At 45.3% G+C, this 24,896-nt stretch overlaps 1 protein-coding gene across 1 annotated transcript in view; it reads right to left on the bottom strand.

Moving 5' to 3' along the window:
- The window catches only part of XPR1 (xenotropic and polytropic retrovirus receptor 1), a 125,119-nt gene that overhangs the window by 78,740 nt on the left and 21,483 nt on the right, over positions 1 to 24,896 (bottom strand). The window contains exon 2 of the mRNA XM_040407097.1: positions 22,386 to 22,437. Within this exon, the coding sequence (XP_040263031.1) occupies positions 22,386 to 22,437 (52 nt within the window). The remainder of the gene's footprint in view (positions 1 to 22,385; positions 22,438 to 24,896) is intronic.

Genomic DNA, 24,896 nt, shown 5'->3' with positions numbered 1-24,896 from the left:
GGAACTGAAGACATCCTGATGCATCCTGAACGGATTACTCTCCATTCAGAATGCATTAGGATAATCCTGATCAGGATTCTTCCGGCATAGAGCCCCGACGACGGAACTCTATGCCGGAAGACAATAACGCAGGTGTGAAAGAGCCCTTACCCCAAAAAAAGTGCAGAATCCGTTTTTTTTTGTTTTTTTTACTGAATGTCTCTGTATGGAATAGCACAGCAGAAACGGAGGCTAAACATACGTTATTTTGGACTCTGTTGGGCGAATGGGGGACTATGGATACGTTTGACGTACGAGAGGGGGGCTTAGCTGTTGCATGCAGCAGACGGACACAGCCAAGTGTGAAAGCAGCCACTTCCAGTAGTAGAAGAGCCAACGTCCTTTGTGGATACCTACCTCACTACATTCTGTTCTAGAAACCATTACCATCAGCAGCACGTTCAGTGTAGTATTCCTTTAAGAGGTCAGTGTGAGAATACTAATTATCAGGTAGAAAAGCTCCATTGTCGCATAGCAGAAACCTTGAGAAGGTTGAGATGGAAACGGCTTAATGGCTGCAAGAAAGACGCTGCCATTACTGGAGCCCTGGAGATGCAGGTTACGTCGAGGTGATGGTGCCAGCACATTGCAGGGCTGGATGGAGTTACTGGCATTTTAGCAGCGTGTGCCTCCCCCTCCCCCCCATTTCGGCGTGCGAGGTATTGATTTGGTATCATTTCTGAGGACTTCGGTTTTCTGAGCATGACATTTGCAGATCCCTCAAGGGGCCACCGCACAAAGGACACACTGACTGCTGAAGCCTGGCGGGTTTTAATTATACAGAACGTAATGCTAATATAAAATTGGACACAAACACACAAAAAATATAAAAGAAATACGTAGGCTGCTATTGCATCAGTCTATTTTACAGGAAAAGGCTTCGGGGACATTTCACAGGCTGAAGTGATTGCAGGGGTCTAATTTCAGCTACTGAGCTTGATAACCTCCCGAAATGCAGAGGGAAAAAAAACAAAAAAAACATACCCTTAATGAGGGCACACTACAGGGAGGGGGGGACCGAACTGCTCTCAGGTCGTTAGAAAAGACGCTGGGCACAAAAAGAAGAAATTTATGCTGCAGATTTCACCTCAATGCTGAAATCCGTGCCAAATAAGCAGGAATATCCCTAGGGCTATCTGCACACATTTCTGTAAAAAAATAAAAAATAATTATAAAAATCGCACATGTTATTTATGGTTTTTGCTGTGGATTTGACGCCGTTTTACCGCAGATCTCAGCCTTGCACTGAAAATGGTGAAATCCGCAGTCACATGCTGTGGATTTCAAGATCCGCATGGCAGGTCAATCTCTGCACAGAACAAAAACAAAAAAAAATTGTGAAATCCCATACAATTTGCTGGTACTGTATTACACTGCGGTTTTTCCTGCACGAGAATCAGTGCGCAGCATGTAAATGTAGACCTCCTTCACGTGTCCATGCCGACATCCGTGACCAGTGGGTCACCCGTGATGTCTGAACTTTCTGTGTTTGGTCTGAGTGTCCGTTTTTTTTGCCCTCCATGTGTCATCCGTATACCACAGACACTGCTGGGTATCTCCAGAGCATCTCCTACCAATGGTCAGCGAAAAATCACTGACAGAACACGGATGCCATTCACAGATCCATAGACTTCAATGGGTGTGTTTGGTCTGCATCACGGATCGAAGTAGTGCATGTCTCATTGATGTAGAAATAAACATATTAACATCAACGTGGACGTGCGCGGTCAGTCAAGATCACAGACCACACATCTGAGTAATTTACTGAGCTCTAACAAAAGGTTAGCGCGGCGGCTCAGTGGTCAGCGCGGCGGCTCAGTGGTCAGCACTGGTGCCCTGCAGTTCTAGCTTCGAATGCGACCAAGGACAACATCTGCATGGAGATTGTATGTTCTCCCCGTGTTTGCGTGGGTTTCCTCAGGTTATTCCGGTTTTCTCCCACACTCCAAAGACTTATTTTTAAATCCTGGATAATCCCTTTAAAGAACACCTGTTACCAATCCAACTCCCTATAAGGCCTCTTTCACACGGGCGTTGCGGGAAAATGTGCGGGTGCGTTGCGGGAACACCCACGATTTTTACACGCGAGTGCAAAACACTGTAATGCGTTTTGCACTCGCGTGAGAAAAATCACGCATGTTTGGTACCCAAACCCGAACTTCTTCACAGAAGTTCGGGCTTGGGATCGGTGTTATGTAGATTGTATTATTTTCCCTTATAACATGGTTATAAGGGAAAATAATAGCATTCTGAATACAGAATGCATAGTACAATAGGGCTGGAGGGGTTAAAAAAATAAAATAATTTTTTTTTAACTCACCTTAGTCCACTTGATAGCGCAGCCGGCATCTCTTCTGTCTTCTTTCTTTAGGACCTGGGTAAAGGACCTTTGATGACGTCACTCCGGTCATCACATGATCCATCACCATGGTAAAAGATCATGTGACGTACCATGTGATGACCAGAGTGATGTCATCAAAGGTCCTGTAACTGTATTTAATGCTCACCACAGGTCCTATTCAACAAAGGAGACACAAGGAGACACAAGGAGATGCCGGGCTACGCGAGCAAGTAGACTAAGGCGAGTTAAATATTTTATTTATTTATTTATTTATTTTAACCCTTCCAGCCCTATTTTACTTTGCATTCTGTATTCAGAATGCTATTATTTTCCCTTATAACCATGTTATAAGGGAAAATAATATTGATCGGGTCTCAATCCCGATAGTCTCCTAGCAACCGTGCGTGAAAAATCGCACCGCATCCGCACTTGCTTGCGATTTTCATGCAACCCCATTCACTTCTAGGGGGCCTGCGTTGCGTGAAAAACGCAGAATATAGAATATAGAGCATGCTGCGATTTTCACTGGGGTCATTTATCAAACTGGTGTAAAGTAGAACTGGTTTAATTGCCCATAGCAACCAATCAGATTCTACCCTTCATGTTTGACAACTGCTTTGAAAAATGAAAGGTGGAATCTAATTGGTTGCTATGGGCAACTAAGCCAGTTCTACTTTGCACCAGTTTGATAAATGACCCCCGCCCCCCCCCCCCCCTTATTTCTAAACTACTGAAAGATCATAAACATTGTTTTAAGCCATATTCTTATCAGTAACAAAAGGACTGAACTATAATGAGTGTTTAGGAGGTCAGAGAGCAGAGATAAGAAGTCCGTCAGCTCCTGGTCTGACGGAAAAGACTGACAATCCAAAGAGCATGCCAGCTCTGGTACAGGAAAAAGGACGCTATTTTTAATAAAGACCAATTTAAAAAATAGTTTTTAGCTCAAAATGAGTACAATGCAATCATTTAAAAAAAAATTCCCCCAAAGGTTTACATAGCCTTTAAATGTGATACTTTTCTGGTGGCACATTTCCGTCCCCTGCCTTCTAATCAGCAATATTATCACATACATTCATCAGTAAGAATCTGTAATCTGGTTACGCATTACGGATACACTACGTTCACATCTGACTCCCTCAAAATCCTCCATCACAGATTTTGTTAAAAAAAATAAATAATTTAAGAAAAGCACTATTTCGTCCAGTAAAATGATGGGCCCTGTTATTCAACGGGGTCCGTTGGACCCTGTTAGTTTCCATCATTAGATTGAAACGGTGCTCCTGTTATTTCTGTTGCTCTGCTCCTATAATGAGGCGCAACAATGGAAATAAAAATCAGCTATGTGAACACAGCCTTAGCTGCAGTGTTAATATACATGTATGTCATAGTACAGAACATTTAATATATATATATATATATATATATATATATATATATATATATATATATATATATATATATATATATATATATATATATATACACACACACACACACAGTACAGACCAAAAGTTTGGACACACCTTCTCATTCAAAGAGTTTTCTTTATTTTCATGACTATGAACCCAATCGAGATGATTTGGGGTGAGCTGGACCGCAGAGTGAAGGCAAAAGGGCCAACAAGTGCTAAGCATCTCTGGGAACTCCTTCAAGACTGTTGGAAGACCATTTCAGGGGACTACCTCTTGAAGCTCATCAAGAGAATGCCAAGAGTGTGCAAAGCAGTAATCAAAGCAAAAGGTGGCTACTTTGAAGAACCTAGAATATGACATATTTTCAGTGTTAATTCATAGTTTTGATGTCTTCATAGTCATGAAAATAAAGAAAACTCTTTGAATAAGAAGGTGTGTCCAAACTTTTGGTCTGTACTGTATGTATGCATCTACACACACATACACACAATAACCCCTCAACTCATTTGGATGTAACTGTATTTACATTATGCACGATTTTTCATGCGACAAAGCTGCAAAATACAGTACCAGCACAGAGCATGAGATCTGACGAATGTCATGGACACTTTGCATTTTCCTTCCTTACAGAAACTGACCTGCGGTAAAGATTTCCTAATCCGCAGCCAGTCTATGGTTTGTGATTCTGCACCTTCTGGGTTTTTCTCCATAGACTTCAACGGGGCTGTTGACAAACAGAAAATCAGCACCAAAATCTACATACAAAACGCACAAAAACCGCGACCAATAGTGCGGATTTATTCACATTTTTTGTGCGGTGTTCCTGCAGACTTACTGCATAGAAATCTGCACCGTGCGCAGGTAGCTTTGCAGCTCCACAGGGTGGTAACCCAGCTTTCCCAGTATCCTGAAAGGCAAATCCACCTAGCTATGACACTATTTGGGAGCAAGGAGAAGAAATTATTTAGCCGTCCCTAGTACTGGTCCATATACCTTATTTTGCTCACTTATATGGAGCCAGTATATTCCGCAGCGCTTTACAGGCATTATCCTAATTAATTTGTTACCCAGCTTTCCCGGGACCCCGAATGACAAAATCGGTCTAGCTATGCTACAGCATGGAGGATTTGTCACGGGGATTCTTACTCAGGCTAGCAAATCAGGCAAGGTATTCTACAATGCTGGCCATTTACCAATTCATAATAAAAGGCTCATGCACACGGCCATTGCCCGGCCGTGCTCGTATTGTGGCCCGCAAACAGCGGGTCCTTAATATGCAGACACCGGCCGCGTGCACCCCGCATCATGGATTCACTTGAATGGGTCTGCAATGCAGAAGGAGCGGTGCGGAACGGAGGCACGGAACCCCACGGAGTGCTTCTGTGGGGTTTCTCTCTGTGCCGTCGTACCGCAAAAAAAATAGAACATGTTCTATTCAATCACGTTCCTGTTCTATTCAATCACGGACCCATTCAAGTTGAATGGGTCTGGATCCGTCGCTACAGCCACATGGATGGTGCCAGTGCATTGTGGACTGCAAATTGTGGTCCCCAATGCACGGAACGGCCGATCGCACCTTCTGCAGTCTGGGAAAGCTGGTTACCAATCTATGTGGAGGGGGCACCACTGATCAGATCCCTTCAGCTTCCTGGCTCTTGTGCACTAGCTTTACAGGGGGGGAGGGGGTTGAGACATGGCTGCAGCCTGAGAGAACAATGTACTACTTATTTAGTTTATTTTTCATGGTCTGCAATTGTGATATCCTGATATTAGCTGAAATTGGAGCAAATAACAGAGACACATAAAGGAGATTATATTAAGTTTTGTTGGTTGTTTTTTGTTTTTTTTTGGATTCTGGGTTTAGTTTCCCTTTAAACGTCTGTAAAGTTCACTGATAAGAGTCTACCATACAATGGTGGTCATGTTATCAGCACACAGCGGATTAAAACAGAATTTTTTTTCCCCCCAAATATGCCTCATGTTAATAAAATCCTGGTATGTTCTACAGATGTGCGTGATTTAGTGGACTATGGATACTGTATAAATCTATGTAATGCGGCTGGTTGAAGAGCTCGCTAGATGCCGGCAGAAATACAAGGCTCCACGGCCTACAGAGCGGAGGAACATCCAATTTATCACAAGGCACAATGCGCCGCATCAATATCCTCATAAATACATGACTTGTACGCTGCCAGCAAGCTGCAATAACTCCACCAGCGTAATGAAGTTAACTGGGTAATCAGTCAGAAGCAGCTGGAAAAGATGGGAAGCCGTTAATAGAAAAGGAAAAGGGAAGGAGGAAAAAAGAAAAATGTTTATGGACAAACTTGTAAAAATCAGTCTTGTGTAGCCGGAGTCGATGGCGGCTATGACGTCTCGTCTCTTTCGAGCGCCGCACTTATTACTGGCCTTAAGCAGGAAATGGAAGGTAATGGAATTAGGTCGGAGCGCCTGTTTCGATTATAGCAAAGGGGCTATTAAAAAAAAAAACAAGGTTGCTATGATATATTAAAAGTCTGCAGTCCTGATCTACTAAGGACACAAGAAAAACAAGAAAAAAACAGCTAAATATGACAGATTTTACGAGTTTGAACACTGAATGCAGGAGATATATATTTGGCTAGTACTCTAAAAATATACGCCTGTCCTCCGACCCCTCTGCTCTCGTATTTCTGTCTGACAGCGCCTTACTGACCTGCTATCCAGAACCTCCCCTGTACGCTGAATGACAGCAGTAATGGCTCCCGGTTGGATGCTACCGCTGTCACTCAAGGCAAAGCGGAGGGGCCTTGAGGGAGAACACTTCACAGTGAAGCTGCACCTCGGGGGAAGGAGCAGAACCTAGCAGAATAAAAGTTCATATTCACACTACATCTGATAATACAAAAGGTGCACTGCTCCACCCAGCGTCTACCTAGTTCTGTCAGGAATTAAACCATGCTTACAACTGCTAACAGACTCCTTTTAAAGGGGTTTTCCAGCAAAAAAAAGTAATAGTCTAAAAAATATCTGAGGGTTCAAAATAAAAAGCAGCACTTAGTTCACAGATTACCCCACCTCTCTGCCTCCAAGTCCTGCTATAACATTCAGGCACAGGGGCATGTGACCTGACACAGGCCAGGGATTGGCTCTAGTGGTCACATGCCCCTGTGTCGGAACGTCATGGCTGGACCTGGAAGCAGAGTGTTGGTACGAGAACAGTGGGGGATCCATGAGGATAGTAACGCTATTTTAATGTTTGAACAGCACCCTCAGCTGTTTATAAAAAAAATTATTCTGCTGGAAACCCCTTTAAGACATAAAAAAACGGTCAGCCAAAAAACATAAAACGCTCTGTTTTCTTAGGGTACTTTCACGCTAGCATTGTTAGAATCCAGCAGGCAGTTCTGGCAAGCCGTATACAAACAGATAGCTTGTTTTTCCGGATCTGTTAGACGGATCCGGTGATATACCGGATCCGTCTCCTCCGGAGTAACGGATCCGGTATTCAAAGATCAAAAGAGAAACCAGCTCCTTCTTTATCCCGGCGCATGCACAGACCGGAAAACCGAATCCGGCAATTTCCAAAACACTTGGTACCGGATCCGGCATTAACACATCTCTATGGAAATTAATGCCGGATCCGGAAAGCGCAATATTGTTCGGGGATTTTGGCCGGAAAAAATACTGCAGAATGCTGGGTTATTTTGTCCGGTCAAATACCATACAAGGGACAGAACGGAAGACATCCTGATGCATACTGAACAAATTGCTTTTCATTCAGAATGCATTAGGACAAAACTGATGCGTTTTTTTCCGGTATTGAGACCCTTTACCGGATTTCAAAACCGGAAAAGAATAACGCTAGTGTGAATGTACCCTTAGACTAGCCTATAAATCACCGACCGGTATTAATCAATATGGGCCCATGCGTTTCATTCCTCACCAGATTTAAGATCACCATTTTTTTACAGTTTCTAAGAGGATTGCCTACATTGGATCCGCTTGTATCCAACCCCTCTAGCTGTGAGATGATGGATAATACAGGTATTTGGTCGGCACCATTTTCAGCCGGTGGATGTAAACAATGCTTCAATTCGTTGCCAGCAAACATAGGTCTTGAAAATGCATAATTTAAACACATGGACCTCTAGGCACTTGGGGCGCCATCGTGCCCCTATACAGTACCTACAGAGAATCGATGCGTAAGATATACAGAGGCACAGTGTGGCTGTACAGACTACTGAACGACTCGGATCTATAATACGCTCATGTGTATGGGACCTAAATTTGAAAGATGAGCAAAATTTAATTACAAAAACTCAAGTCAACCCCCTCTGCCCTTTTTTATGCACAGAGACGCTGTGCTTCTTGGAACAGAGTTCCCTAATAGAAATATATATACCCCCCCCTCTGCATGGTTTTTAACAAAAGCTATGACCCCAAAATATAGGTACACGAAGATGCCATTTGGTGTCCCTGGTGTCCTATCTGATCTTCTGGCTTTGTAACAGCCACTATACACTGTGTGCCATCTGAAAACAAATGGGCGGTAGGAAGCAGAGCACAGTAATACGGTTAACAGTAGGGCTGGAAGATTTATCAAATTAATTCAATTAATTTGTCCTTTTATTGATTTTTACAAAATCGGCATATTGAATTTTTCTGTTCCGGAACGCTGTATCAGTGCATGTTGGAGGTGCTTCCAATCCATGCCGTCTGCGACAATAATAATGGCGCGGCCGGCACTGACTGAAGAGACCCTGCACAGACGCCACTGTTACAGCCCTGTGGATCACTCAGGGGGGCCGGCTGTAACAGATGTTAATCCCAGCTGTTTAACTCCCTAGATCAGGGATGCTCAACATGCAGCCCTCCAGCTGTTGCAAAACTGCAACCCCCAGCATGCCCTAATAGCTGTAGGCTGTCAAAACATACTGGGAGCTGTAGTTTTGCAACAGCTGAAGGGCCGCAGGTTGGGCATCCATGTCCTAGATGCTGCAGTCAGTAGCAACTGCAGCATCTATTACAAAGATGCTCCCCTGTCACCAACACCTCCCCTCACCAGCAAACACAATCGCAGGGTGTCGATGCGTTGCCATGGCACCCGGGGGTCTAACATAACTGTATGTCTAAGGGCTCATTCAGGCGGCCGTATCTTGCCCTCCACATCGGACCTGCAATTTTGCGCATTAGATGCGGACACATTCACTTCTATGTGGCCACAAAAGGGGCGGACAGCGCTGTCCTCATCTTTTCTTCCGTGGCCTCACAAAAAAAACATGTCCTATACTTGTCAGTGAAAATCAGGACGTGGCACCACTTAAGTCTATGGGTCCGCAAACGTGGAATTGTTTTTTGTTTTTTTTTTGCGGACATGCTGAACTGACCGCAAAAAAAAACTGATCTGCATTTTTTTTGCAAGGAAAGAATAACGGAATTAGGTTTTTCCCATAACGGAATTAGGTTTTTCCCTCGCTCCCCGCCCAAAAAATTAATAAATGTTAATCAACAAGTCTTGTTTACCCAAAATGATTCCAATGCAACCAACATCTTGACAAACAAGCCGTAATATGGCTACATCAGCTGAAAAATGAGTGGCGGGCGACCCCTGTTTCCGTGAAATGCAGATTCCCGCCCGGCTGTATGAGCAGGCCTATTTCTGGCAGGCGATATAAAATGCATGCATCACTTGGGTTGTCAATCCAATCATGCATGAAGATTACCTTTAATGTATACAGCACGGTAACATCTAAGTGCTTTCTATTCATGGATTCCCACCTTCCCATAAAGAGGGGCTTACTAGTGCCATCCTTCTGCAGAACCGACATTTTAGTTAACCCATTCTCAACCAAGCAAAAGCTGGCCGTGCCCTGAGCTGTGGCTTGTTAGTTCGACAGCTATACTCTCCAACTCTTCCATACACATGCACCGACAATTCAGCCGAGCATGCATGTGTTCACAAAAGCCAGCAGGGGGCACAGTAAGGGTCCATTCACACGTCCGTTGTTTCTTTCCTGATCTGTTCCGTTTTTTGCTGAACAGATCTGGACCCATTCATTTTCAATGGGTCCTGAAAAAAATCAGACATTGAGCTGTCCGTTTTTTTCCAGGACCCATTGAAAATGAATGGGTCCAGATCTGGTCCAGATCTGTTCAGCAAAAAACGGAACAGATCAGGAAAGAAAAAACGGACGTGTGAATGGACCCTAAGCCACATCTCTGGTAGCAGCTCATCTCCCCAGAGAGCAAAGCACTGGGCATGCTGACATTCAACATGTCTGACCCGTCTTTGCCCCATAACCATTAGAGGGTTGGTGGATACAGCTAAGATTCATCTAATGTGTACAGTCACCTTTAAAGGAGTTCTCTGGACTTTTTATATTGATGGCCAATCCTTAAGACCGGTTTTCAATATCAGATCAGTGGGGGCCTGACACCCTGCACCCATGCCAATGCCAGTTGCATTCACTTCAATGGGAGCAGCGCTGCAGTAACCAGTTTCGTCCACTACACAATAGTAATTCCGGAGCTAGCTAGTCCCATTAACAGCCGATTTGCAGGGGTGGGGGTGTCAGACCCACGCTGTACTGATATTGATGGCCAACCCCCTGAAAAACCCATCAATAAAAAAAAACAAAAAAACAGAAAACCCCTTTAGGGTCCATTCACACATCCGTATGTGTTTTGCGAATCCACAAAACACGGACACCGGCAATGTTTGTTACGCATTTTGCGGACCGCACATCGCCGGCACTATAATAGAATATGCCTAATCTTGTCCGCAATTGCGGACAAGAATAGGACATGTTCTATTTTCTTTTTTTGGGAACGGAATTGCGGACCCGGAAGTGCAGATCCACATTTCTGGATCCGGACAGCACATCGTGTGGCCCCATAGAAATAAATGGGTCCGCAATTCCGTTCCACAAAATGCTACCTGCACACATTGCAAATTACGTGTGGTTTTGGCCTCATGCACACGACCGTTCCATTTTTTGCGGCCCGCAAACCGCGGATCCGCAAAAAACGGAAGCCGCCTGTGTGCCTTTCGCAATTTGCGGAACGGGCGGCCCATTGTAGAAATGCCTATTCTTGTCCGCAAAACGGACAAGAATAGGACATGTTATATTTTTTTTGCAGGGCCACGGAACGGTGCAACGGATGCGGACAGCACACCGAGTGCTATCCGCAACTTTTGCGGCCCCATTGAAGTGAATGGGTCCGCACCCGAGCCGCAAAAACTGCGGCTCGGATGCAGACCACAACAACGGTCGTGTGCATGAGGCCTAAAACATGTGGATTTTGGTGCTGAATATCTGCCAGACTGCTTGCACCCGAGTGCAGGTAGGTAGCCTTAAAGAACACCCACACCTATCCAATCACCATTGGAGAGGATGCATTTGCAGACTTTTTGGGGGTCATTTACAAAGACCAGCATTTTATGACAGTTTTTGTTTCTGCCCTGTCGGAGATAGAGCCTAAGGCTACTTTCACACTAGCGTTTCTGGGTCCGCTTGTGAGATCCGTTTCAAGGCTCTCAAAAGCGGCCCAAAATGGATCAGTTCAGCCCCAATGCATTCTGAATGGATAAGGATCAATTTGGCTGCGTTTGGTCTCCGTTCCGCTTTTGAGGCGGACACCAAAACCCAGCTTGCAGCGTTTTGGTGTCCGCCTGATGATGCGGAGCCAACGGATGCGTCCTGACTTACAATGTAAGTCAAAAGGGACGGATATGTTTTCACTGAATCAATATGGTGCAATTGAAAACTGATCCACCCCCCATTGACTTTCAATGTAAGTCAGGACGGATCCATTTTGACTTTTTTTTTGCATTATCGGTGCAGATACAAGATGGATACGCGCCAAACGCGAGTGTGAAAGTAGCCTAACTTATGACAAGGCTCGTCATAAAATGGGTGCACTGCTGACAGCCTGTGCCCCTGGAGAAAAAAAAAAACGACTCCAGTACCTGAGTTTTCAGTCCGCTTTTACAGCAGTTTCCAGGTGTAAAAGATAGTAAATGTGTCGTGGGCAATGGCCTGGCTCCCAACGCCACCTGTGACTTCCTCGCCACTCCCAAGTGACGAGCAGGGCGCAAAAACACCGGTGTGAAAAATTATTATAACACAGGGTTTAAAAAGGTCACAAAACAGGGTCTTTTAACTAGGGGTGGGCGATATAAACTATATACGATATTATCGCCATAAATTCGGGCAACGATATAGATTTTAGCTATATCGCCATATCATGGTAGGTGAGCATGGAGCGCTCCGTGGCTTCCCGACTCTGCACCGCACTGCACACATCATCAGCGCGCTAATTGACGCTGTGCGTGACGTCAGGTCCCTCCCAGTAAATGCTGGGAAGACGACGCGGTCCATCTCCTGCGGACTCCATTAGCCAGCCGCGCACCCTGCAGGAAAGGTAAGTATATTAGCAGGGACCCGAATCTACGGGGGGTGGCAATGGCATGGGGCTGATGGCGTTGGCTGGGGGACATGGATGATGATGGCCATGTAATTTGTATAAATACAGAAGAAAATAATATACCGCAATATAGATTTTAGGCCATATCGCCCAGCCCTACTTGCTTTTTTTTTTTTACACCAAAAACTGGCGTAGAGCAGATAGTTAATGACCCCCTTTATGTGCAAGATGGCAGGAGCTTGATGCGAAGCAGTCCTGCTCTCCCACCCACCTTCATGAAGCGCTGCTTATCAGCAATCTTTTAATAAATCCGCTGAATTTCCTTATCTCCAGGATGATGTATGGCTTCACAACAGACGGGTAACATTTCTATTTTGGCAGCAATCCATACGGTTTTCAATTCTGTCTGCAGAGTGAGGGAGCATGAAGAATACAGCTAATAGCTGGCTCCACTATACCGCTCTATAAGCGCTGCACATTACATAGCGTTCTGCACACAGCCATACAAAGACTGCATGAACAATAATGTGCCTTCCAGCACCAAAACCCATTCACTTAAAGGGGACCTGCCACCACGACATACAGTGCAATCTGCAGGCAGCATGGTATAGAGCGGGAGGAGCGGAGAAGATGAATATATAGATTTATGGGAAAAGATTAAGTAAAATTTTTAATTTATACATTTAAAGGGATTCTGTCACCTGGATTTTAGTGACAGAGCTGTTAACATCATCAAATCAGTCTGCTCGTTTTGTATTAAAATATACTAGTATTACTACCCTAAGTGTTGTCATTTGTATTAATATGGTAATTACCTGAGTCAGGAGCCCAAGGGGCTGTCCCTCCGGCCGTTGGAGCCCAGACGCCCCACTGCTAATTTATTCACTCCTCATTGCCGCGGCTGGCGCATGTGCAGTGCGTCCTGTGAGGCCGATTCCAGGCACTGACATGTGTATCCACGTGTGATCGGGCATGCTGAAATTCAACATGCCCGGGGTAGGCGTTCCAAAACATAACAATACTTTTCCTGTAAAACTCCCGTCCTTTAATCCCGAGAAATGCTCCTTTTTATTTGTATGCAAATTTGGTGCGCCATAGCCTGGACTGTTGTATTCGATGTACCTGGCTTGTCCTCATGTCACTGCTACCGGCTGTGGGACTGTCAATCAAGAGTGGGAAGTGCTGGGCAGTGTCACAGGTGGAGCGGTGGTGCACCATATAGAGCTCCCAAACCCACAGTGCACCGGGGCGTTACACCTAGAGGCTCAGCTCTCTCTGCCCTTTGATTGACAGGGCCAGACAGAGAAATCACCACCATGCCTGGCCCCGACAAAGAGCAGCGGGTGCGGCAGCTGCAGAGAGCAGAGCCTCTAGGTGTAACGGCAACGCCCCCGTTGCTCCTAGAGGCTCATTTGCATATATTAAAACTTAATTTTTCTCAGCGAAGCGGGCACATATGAACATGGGACCAACACAGATGCCTTCAGCTGCCAAGCGCACATCTAACAGGTCATAGGTACAAATCTGCTGACAGATGGCCTTTAACCGGCAGGACGTCCCTAAGCTTTAAAAAAGGTTACAATAAGGTATAACCTCATACAAAATACTATAAAACAGAAACCGATCAGATGATAGAAATGTTCTTATAATTATAAGATTGAACATAGGACGACTGACTTATCATTACTTCTGCTTTGGCCAGTGGCCAGAGATTGACACGTCCACAAAAAACACATTTATATGGATGGGAGCTGTAGTACCCCGGAACGGCCACGACGCGGTGGGCTGAGCCTCCATCAACTGTTTGGTTTCCAAAGCGGGTGGCTGCCAAAAACAGCTAATCATTGGGGGTGCCTGTTGTCGGGCCCCCACCAATCTGATACGGATGACCTATCCGTGGTATAGGTCATCAAAATCTAGAAACTGGAGAATCCCTTTAATGAAAAACCTTAAAATTAGTGAGCCCAATGGAATCTTTAGAGAATAAATATTTACAATGAAAAACTTTTTTTGCCAGAGCTGCACTTTAAGGACGTGTCACGCAGGAAGTTTACAGTAACAGCAAAGCAGAATTTCGTCTTATGAAATCTCCACCAGCTCCAGAAAACTTTAGTGAAGAAAATGACCCGTTGTTACCAATTTGAAAGGGCTCATCCTCCCACCAGGATAGGTCATCAATATCAGATCGGCAATGGTCCCTTGCCGATCATCTGTTTGACAAGGAGGCTACTCCTCGTCATTGCACTACACCTCAGCAGCGGCGTTCACTTGAATGGAGTGGGCACTTGTATTACACTGCCGAGACGAAGCGCAGTGTAATGAGCAGGAAGCCGGGCTCGCATGGAGCGCCGTCTCTTCTTCAAACAGCTGATCGGTGGGGGTGCTGGGTGTCGGACCCCCGCAATAAGTCATCAATAAAAATGGCAGGACAACCCCTTTAAATCTCCAGAGTGTAAATTTATGCTGCGGGTGTCATCCTTTGCAATGCATTTTTTCTACAGAAGTTACAAAATATCTTAATTGCCAAGTTTTCAAAAAAAAACGTCTCCTGTATATACGGTTTCTTTGCCATCTATGTATACACGAGGCATATCACACACAAAATAGTACAAACTATATTCTATCATCTGCACAAGGGATCTAAAAACTCATTTAAAAAAAATCCAGCACTGTCCTGCTCCAGGAGACCACGTCCAGGACTGCGCTCTATTTTATGAGCTTTTAGATATATCGATTTATTGTAATGACTGACTTAGTTATTATGCACTGCTACGTTGGTAAAGCAATTACTGCCACACTGTACCAGCTACCGTCACTTGATTTTGAGGCACCTAGAGAGACAGTCCTTGGGGATATTAAAGGGGTTGGCCACTTTGCAGTATTTATAGTTTACTTACTGGCTTTCTGTCCCCGCTCCTGTTATTTTCAGTATTTCTTCCACAGCATTTCAGCCCTGCTGGTTTAGGACGTGGCCAGGGGCAGACTGGCCATAGACCCTACAGGGAAATTTCCCCAATGCCCAGTGGGCAACCCTAACCCTCCTCACGGCCCCCAGGCGGGTGCATAACAATCTAATGCTCTCAGCATTAAGTACCGGTATCACTGATAATACAGTATTTGGTTCTGCAGGGGCAGCATATTGGGCTGCAGCATGGCTCTGCAGGGGCGGCATATTGGGCTGCAGTATGGCTCTGCAGGGGCGGCACATTGGGCTGCAGTATGGCTCTGCAGGGGCGGCACATTGGGCTGCAGTATGGCTCTGCAGGGGCGGCACATTGGGCTGCAGTATGGCTCTGCAGGGGCGGCACATTGGGCTGCAGTATGGCTCTGCAGGGGCGGCACATTGGGCTGCAGTATGGCTCTGCAGGGGCGGCACATTGGGCTGCAGTATGGCTCTGCAGGGGCGGCACATTGGGCTGCAGTATGGCTCTGCAGGGGCGGCACATTGGGCTGCAGTATGGTATTGCTGCCCCTCCTACTTCTGCTATCCCTACCAACTTGTGTTGTCCCGCCTTCTGTCAATTTGAACCAGTCTTTATAATGGGGCCAGTTTTTTGTTGGTTTTTCCCAGGGCCACCCCTGGACAGGGCTTTAGCTCATGTCAACAGTGTCTGGGTACTGTTTCGGCAGCACTGGTCCTTCTACATGACGCCATAGAAAATGGCTCCATTCGCAAACTTCGCCCTGCCGGTTGTGCACGTTCCTTTTTGTTTTCTACTGCGCAGACTCTGCCTCTAGTTTTCAGCGTCTGCACAGCAGAAACTAGTCACGCCTCCGGTGACTACACAGCTCCCTTGAGAGTCGAGCGTGCGCACCCGCATTGTCTGCTCAAGCAGCCCAGCTTTTTTTAATTAGTTGAACTCACTCCAGTAGAGAGAGGCATTAAACTGGTGTAGCATTTCACAAGTATTAGGTTTACAGATGCGCCAAAGTTAGCAAAACATTTAATAAATTTAGCGCACACAATACACCAATGCAAAACTGATCAAATATTACCCCCATGGCAAATTATCCCTATTGGCTTTATTCCTGAGCTATGATACTTCTACTTAGGCTCCATTCACACGTCCGCAAAATGTGTCCGCATCCTTTCCGCAATTTTGCGGACCCATTCATTTTCTATGGGGACGGAATGTGCTGTCCGCATCCACATTTGCGGATCCGCACTTCCGCATCCGTGCTTCCGTTTCCGCAAAAAAATAGAACATGTCCTATTCTTGTCCGCAATTGCGGACAAGAACAGGCATATTCTATTATGTCGGCAATGTGCGGTCCGCAAAATGCGGAACGCACATTGCCGCTTTCCGTGTTTTGCGGATCCGTGACTCCGTGTATCCGCAAAACACATTGCGGACGTGTGAATGGAGCCTTAATATGGAAATGAGGCCCTTGCTGCAATGAGGGCGTCACCATTGCTCTTGTTGCACCCGAGCCCCACTATCTGTGGCCAGCCCCTCCCTGGCTGCTTTGATTGACAAGGTCAAGCAGTGACAAGGCAGCCAGGGAGCAGCTGTAACAGAAAGAAGCAAAGCTTAGGTGCAATAAGAGCAATGGTGACTCCATCATTGCACCAAAGGCCTAATTTGCATATTTAAAAAAAGCATAACTCAGCAACAAAGCCTCGGATGAAAAACAGTGTTTTAATTAGGTGAACCACAGCTATGTGTCTATATGGACAGCCGGATAGGGAGGTCACTGGTGACAGATTCCCTTTAAAGCCATTATTGCACACAGCAGAGCGCTGTCTCTATGTCTCCACACTGCAAAAGAAAGGACATGTTCTATCTTTAGCTGTACATAACGGATCACGGACCCATTCAAGTCAACGCGGTCCGCAGCAAGGGCATGGGCGGCCTACGGTCGTGTGAATGGGCCCTGCCTTTGAGAGCCCCAAGAGAGACGACGACGTCCAATCTTCTTACAGCATTCTGAAATATATCGGCACTGAATAAGACAGTACAATAAATGGATTATCTATTTGGGGGGGTACTGTCCCTTCTTACGAGTGAGGGGGCTTATAGGCCACACATGCTCCTCCGGAATTCTGGAAAGCCTTGAGACATGACTCTGATATTAAATAAGCCAGCATCTGATCTGCAGACAGCTGTTTCGGAGTCCAAGGCCTTCCACCAAGTTAAGTCAGTACTCTCTGCACTGTTGAGGGGCAATCACCCTCGAAACAGCTGTCTGCAGATGAGGTGCTGGCTTAGTTATTATCCAAGTCATGTCTCAAGGCCTATTTAAAAAGGGTCAAACATTGCTTTATAGGATATCTACCTTACATCTGGAGGAATCAGAGCTTATTAAGAGCTCATTTTCATCTCTTCTTCCCAGATTATCTATGGAATTTTCCCTAGAGTGCTTATAGAGAAGCCATTGGAACGCTAAGTCCAAATGGTGAGAGGGTCCGATGACAATGAAGGCATTCTCTGTCCAGACTTATCATACATGGTGCTGCTGCTGCTGCATGAATATTGGAATGTAATATGAAAAATACCGCACACAAAAATGACATGTCTGCCAGCCTTGTGTTCATCTGCACTGTGAGGCAGGTTTATACATTCTTGAACCACACTTGGTGGGTTTCTTTAAGGCACTTGCACAGCACTTGGCAATGCATTAATAACGGATGATAGGACACGAGAGTATTTCAGATTCACATGAAATTCAATGTGTGTGGTTTCTTTAATGACGTCTAGAGCAGCAGTGAGTCCTTGGGGTTCCCGCTTTCCACGATAAAGAAGACCACCGCTTTCTTAACACAATAAAGTTTATACAGCCTCGGCGATATCGGATTTTCAATTCTCTGCAGATCGGAGGCTTTATTGTTTAAAACAATCAATTTAACCTCTTTCCTTGGAATAAAAAAAATAAAATAAATAAAAAGCGTCTGCAGGCCGATCCTAACAGAATTATGGCTCACAGTTTGATATATCAACACATTTGCTGGAGCAAGCAGACACCCCCATCTGCCTTGATTTTGACTGTCAGAGGGTTCTGTCTGGTATTTTCGGTTGAAATCTTTAGCGGTTATATTTGGAGGGGCAAATTTTCCGCGTTTATAGGATAAACAAAGGCGACATTGTGAAATATTAATACGTTTTAGCGGTCCACTTCTTCAGGCTGTCAACATCTCTCATCTGTAAAGATTGATGTTCCTTCAGCGATGTCCAGAACACCTTGGGAGTGGGCTGAGGTGGAAGGGGGGCGACAAAAAAATAAATAAATGCAGAAAATCGCCAGTGGACCCCGGGCAGTGAGGCAGATAATCACAATGAATAATTTACTGGCACGCTTTCATCCTGGACGCCCTGAATCCTAAGGAGTCTGGGGAGAAAGCAGCACATCTGCTAAATGAGCAGAAGAATTGAAGAGGAGGAGGAAGGGGAAGCCTCGTCCTGCTGGGGGCCCCTACAGAGCAGCACAGGTAGAAGAGGGGGATGAGAATATTTCATGTCTAACCAAATAAACTATAAAAAAAAAAGTAATAATAAGAATAATAATAATAATATGCAAAGTTTTTGCAGAAAGTAAATAAAGAAATGCTTTAGCAATAGGAACCCGTAACCTAGACCAAGATTGTCCTTCACCGGGGCTGGTGAACATGAAAGATTCCCTGGTGCAACAGATGAGAAAAGAAAATCCCATTATACACAATGTGGCGGTATCTTTCCTTGAGAAGGCTGGATACTGTTGATTTTCTTCCAGAAATGCATTCGCTTTGCACCGGGGGATGTTTGAGAATGGTTCCCAAATGGTTTAAACTGGGTAACACGGAGCAGACGAGTTCTCTGCCTGTTTAAAGGGGCGACGGCTCAGTAGGAGAGGAGTTTGGAGGACGCCTTATAGCGGAAGGTTGGTAGCAGAAAAAGGTTCATAATAGCAAAGGATTTGGGAATGAGAAAACAAGGCTAAAATGCCACAAAGACAGGAGTCGAGAGAGCGGCAGAGCGGTGTAATTGGCATCCTGGAGCTATGGTACCAGCTCCACCCAGCGCTACACACACGAGCCCCGTCCTCCGGCATTTGAAGTCGGTGTTGTTAGAGTGGGGACAGCTTGTGCTCACGGCGAGATATTTCTCACATGCCTAGGAACCTGCCACTATTACAGCGCAGCTGTGATCTGCCGTCTGCCGGCCCAGCGCTGACACCCGCCAGGAGAGGAGCCAGCCAAACGGGGGCTCAGCAGCCAGGAGAAGGGAAGGTGCGAGCGATAGGAGAACAGCTCTGAAGCAATACCGGGGACACACAGTCTCCGCTTGTATGCACAGTGAAATACGGCTTATATATAATTTACAATCCACACATTAGATCAATATTGTATCATGAGGAAACTCATTTTAAAATAAGAAAAAAAAATAAAAAAGAAAGAAAAGGAGACGTTCCTATATCACAATGTGAACAATTCTATCAGTACATTTGAAAATTCCTAAATTATGTATAATTGCTCTGAAAGGCAAACAAATGCATTCTTGCTTCCTTGGAAATATCCATTGATCTGTTTCTACTTCAAGAGAGAGGTTTAAAGGGAACCTGTCACCACCAAATGCAATGCAATCTGCAGGCAGCATGTGATAGAGCAGGAGGAGCTGAGCAGACCGATATAGGATTTTATTGGAAAATTCTATAAAACTTCAAATTTAGACATTTAAACCTCTGCTCTTTTTTATGCATAGCAGCTATGGAGCCGCTCGTCTTGCAGAGTTTGCTGTCAATCACTAGGTGGCACCACCCAAGGGACAACTATGACCTGCTGCGTGAAGATTGCATTGTATTTGCTGGTGACACAATAGATGTATACAGGTCTCTGATCGAAGTCAGGGTGACGTCACACACAGCCTTTTGATGCAGTTTCTTTTTGATTTGTTTTTTTAGCCAAACCCATAAGTGGGTTGGATGGGGGAAGAGAAATATAAAGGAAGGACTGAGGGCTCAGGCACACAACCGGTGGTGATTTTGCAGTGCACAAATTGCGGATCAGCAAAACATTGATACCAACCGTATTTGCATTTTAATGAACGGAACCTCCTGCCCTCTGTAGAGCTGTCCTATCCTTGTCGTAAAATGGACTAGAATACCATATGTTTTTGGGGGGGGGGGGGGGTTTGCGCGGTCACGGAACGGACATACGATGCAGAGAGCACATGGGTGTGCTGTCCGCATCTTTTGCGGCCCCACAGTGAACGGGTCTGCATCCGATTCGCAAAAAAATGCTGATCGGATGCGGACAAAAATCATGGTTGTGTGTATGAGCCCTTAGGGTAGCGACATAACGTTTTGAATGATTAGGGCTTCTAGTGTTGGAACGCCCACTGATCACTAGAACGAGGAGAGAGAGAGGGGGATCACATAGTGAGACCAAATCGAGACGGGCCCATAAACTATTGAGTCCGTCCCACTTCTGTCTCCTGCAGTGAGGAGAGGGAGCTCGCTATAACATACCAAAAGTCTTCCCATAGTACAGAGCCACCTTAAGGGTCCATTCAGACGTCTGCAAAATGGGTCCGCATCCATTCCACAATTTTGCGGAACAGGTGCGGACCCATTCAATTGCGGACAAGAAAAGGCATGTTCTATGAGAGTGCCGGTGATGTGCAGTCTACAAAATGCGGAACGCACATTGCCGGTGCCAGTGTTTTGCGGACCCGCAAAACACATACGGACGTGTGAATGGACCCTAAGTAGAGATAGTGACATAACAGGAAATGACCCTTCCGCGGCACTCCCACCAGCAGCAGTTTACCAGTCGTGCCGTGCTCTCCACCCTCACATACAAAGTGAAGCAGCAGTGGAAAGACCAGGCACGGATACAAAAAGCACAGACACGCAGTAAATGATGTGCGCTCTCAGTATCAAGGTTCGGATACGTCAATATATGGCAGAGGTGATAGAAATCCCTCTAGACACGGCATGTTAATTTATGGTGAAGGGTCCAGCTTTATAACACAAGAGGGGACATTATCAATGGGTTTACACCACTGTCGTGGCATTAAAAAGTCACAAACTATAACACACCACATTTACATCATAATTTGCAACTTTCAGCTTCTTGTCACTTTAAAAAAAGGGGTGGGGCTTCACAGGAGGGCAGGGCCTGACACGGCAGACCAGATTTACTGTAACTTGTGCCAGAAACTGGATTAAAGGATTGTCTCACTTCAACAAGTGGCATTTATCATGTAGATAAAGAGAATACAAGGCACTTACTAATGTATTGTGATTGTCCATATTGCCTCCTTTGCTGGCTGGATTTATTTTTCTATCACATTACACGCTGTTCATTTCCATGGTTACGACCACCCTGTAATCCATCAGCGTCGGCCGTGCTTGCTCACTATAGGAACAAAGGCTGCCCCCTCTGGTAGCCGGGGCCGTGAGCGTTCACATAGGCCAGCGCTTTTTTCTATAGTGTGCACGCACGGCCACTGCTGCTGTATTGCAGGGTGGTCGTACCCATGGAAACGAGCAGTGTATAATGTGATGGAAAAAATGAATCCAGACAGCAAAGGAGGCAATATGGTCAATCACAATACATTAGTAAGTGCCTTGTGTTAACTTTCTCTGCATAATAAATACAATTTGCTGAAGTCTAGATTTGAGAGTCTGGTACACAGAACACCAGAGATGTGCCCAATTTATTAAGAGGAACCTGCTTGTTAATAAATGAGGGGCATCTTACTCCAGCGCACAGGGGATCAATGTATGGGAACGCCAGTCTTGATAAATGTCCCCCATAATTTATGGTTTTATAGACACAAGACAAAGTGTTCCGGCCATATAACGTTAGCCCCTATCCACAGGATAGGAGATAACTATTAGATTGGTGGGAGTCCTACAGCTGGGACCCCCACCAATCACAGGAACAGGGGCCTGTACTGGTCATGAGCATGGTCGCTCCATTAAGTTCTATGGGAGTTTCGGAGATGGCTGCCCGATGTACTCTGCTATCTCCGGAAGTCCCATGGAAATGAATGGAGCGGCCACTCCGTTAATTTGGGGAAGGATCCACAGGGCCCTGTCCTTGTGATCGCTGGGGGTTCCAGTGGTAGGACCCCCAGCAATCTAATATGTCCTTTCCTATCCTGGTGATAGGGGATAACTTTATATAACCGGAATACTACTTTAATAAACTAAGATTTATTGCTTTGCAATCCATAAACCCAAGATGAATTGTGTCTTACCTTCTACAGATGGGGCCTGGTCTTGGGCTGCATATAACATCTCCTTGAAAGCCTATATAAAAACAAACAAAAAAAATGTACATAGTGAGTCACTGAAATGGTACAAGATTGTTGGGGGATTCATAAAGCTACACAAGCTAGACTAGGGTGTGTACATCAAGCATGAAACACAAGGCGCATTAAAGAGGTTTTCTGGGACTTTCATATTGATGGCTTATCCTTAGGACGGGCGATCAATACCAGATCGGTGACAGTCTGATACTCCGCATCCCCACTGATCCCCCCAATGATTTGATTGAAGGAGGCTCCAGCGCTATCCCCATGCTGTGGCTGTGTCTGGTATTACAGATCAGTCCCAGTCAATAAAATAGACCTGAACTGCAGTACCAGGCACAACCACTACAAGCCGTACGGCGCTGTGTCTGGTAAATGTGGCATTCCCTATACTGGGCCACGGCTTATACAGGTCTCTTAGGATACATACTTGCTTCCTTCTTGAGTTTGGTTTTTACCCCGTTTAGAAAAATACAGTCCTGATCAAAAAAGTTTAAGACCACTTGAAAAATGGCAAAAAATCATATTTTACATTGTTGGATCTTAACAAGGTTCCAAGTAGAGCTTCAACATGCAACAAGAAGAAATGGGAGTGAGACAAAACATTTTTTGAGCATTCAATTAATTGAAAATAATGATTAAACTGAAACAGGCTGTTTTTCAGCTGATCAAAAGTTTAGATCCACATGCCTTTAAAAGGCCAAATCTGTGCAAAGATGTGGATTCATTGTCATTTTCTGTCAGGTAGTCACACGTTGTGATGGCAAAGGCAAAAAAACTCTCCCTTTTTGAACGTGGTCGGGTTGTTGAACTGCATAAGCAGGGTCTCTAGAAGCGCGCCATCGCTGCTGAGGTGGGACGCAGGAAGACAGTCATTTGGAATTTCTTAAATGATCCTGAGGGTTATGGAACAAAATAGTCAAAAAAAAAATTCATCAGCACTGAGCCGGAGGATCCATACACTGGACGATCCTCGACGCAAATTAAGGCCCTTACTGGTGCTGACTGCAGCCCCATAACCATCAGACGGCATCTGAGACTGAAGGGCTTCAAAAACTAAAAACGTCTTCAAAGACCTCGTCTCCTTGAACGCCACAGAACTGCTCGTTTGGACTTTGCTCCTTCTGTAAATGCTGCAACGACAGGACCGGGCAGTGAAAACGTCATAACTGTCAATCACACCTGGCCCTGTCTGTCAAAGTGCAGAGGGTGCGGCAATTACAGAGAAAGCAGAGCCTCTAGGTGTAATGGTAACGCCCCCGTTGCTCCTAGAGGCTCATTTGCATAACCTAAAACATCATTTTTCTCAGCTATGCGGGCACATATGAACACGGGACCAACACAGATGCCTTCAGCTGCCAAGTGCACATGTAACAGGTCAGCCAGTGTCATAGGTACAAATCTGCTGCAGATGCCCTTTAAGCCATACGACGTAGTCTCGTGGAAGTCCTACTTAGCTGGTGCTCATCACAAACATCAGCAGAGACGAGGATTGCTGGCGTGTGGCTCACAACAGCTGAGTATGAATCCAAAGGGGAAAAAAAGGATCCCAAGATATCAAAGGTCATCGTGCTGTAAATAAATGGAAGCACATATTTTTCCTGCATGTCTGGGGACCAGAGATCCTTGTGTCTTACGTAATTATAGAACGCAGCAGGAAGAGATTCAGACAAAGGACTGTCACAATAGGTGACAAATGTGAGGACTCCTATATGGCCAGAACCAGAACTGACCATTGGCCCCTATAATCCAAAAATCTACATCCAATACTGGTCACCTTCTATCAAGTTTCTAAAAATTCAATTTTAGGGTACTTTCACACTAGCGTTAAAGTTTTCCGGTATTGAGTTCTGTCCTAGGGGCTCAATACCAAAAAAGAACTGATCAGTTTTATCCCCATGCATTCTGAATGGAGAGCAATCCGCTCAGGATGCATCAGGATCTCTTCAGTTCAGTCTTTTTGCCTTTTCATGACGGAGGAAATACCGCAGCATTCTACATTTTTTTCCATTTTCAAGTGTTCCAGAAAAACGGATCCAGTTTTCCAGTCCGCGCATGCACAGACCTTTAAAAATGTGAAAATAAATAAATACCATATCCGTTTTTCCGGATGACACCAGAGAGACGGATGAGCTATTGCAATGCATTTGTGAGACGGATCCATCTACAAACGCTATCTGTTTGCATATGGATTTCCGGATCCAACAACGCAAGTGTGAAAGTACCCCGAGTTGTAATCATTTTTTCTCCTCTCTGTTTTCCAAGTGTGAACCAATGACGCAGCTTTCTCAGACTACTGAAATCTGCCGTCTTATAGAGGCCCTGTCGCCTCTCCTAACATGTCAGCCTTCGTAACTACCTGCATTCCCCATGTAAAACCAATTCTGGAGCCTCTATTCTTAGGACTCTGTGTTGTGCCATTCCTGTATTATTCCTGCTAGAAGTTTACAAATAAAT

This window comes from Bufo bufo, chromosome 9 (assembly GCF_905171765.1).
Source record: "Bufo bufo chromosome 9, aBufBuf1.1, whole genome shotgun sequence".
NCBI classification, from domain to species: domain Eukaryota; kingdom Metazoa; phylum Chordata; class Amphibia; order Anura; family Bufonidae; genus Bufo; species Bufo bufo.
The sequence above is the reverse complement of the archived record's forward strand: the minus strand, read 5'-3'. Positions and strand labels throughout refer to the sequence as shown.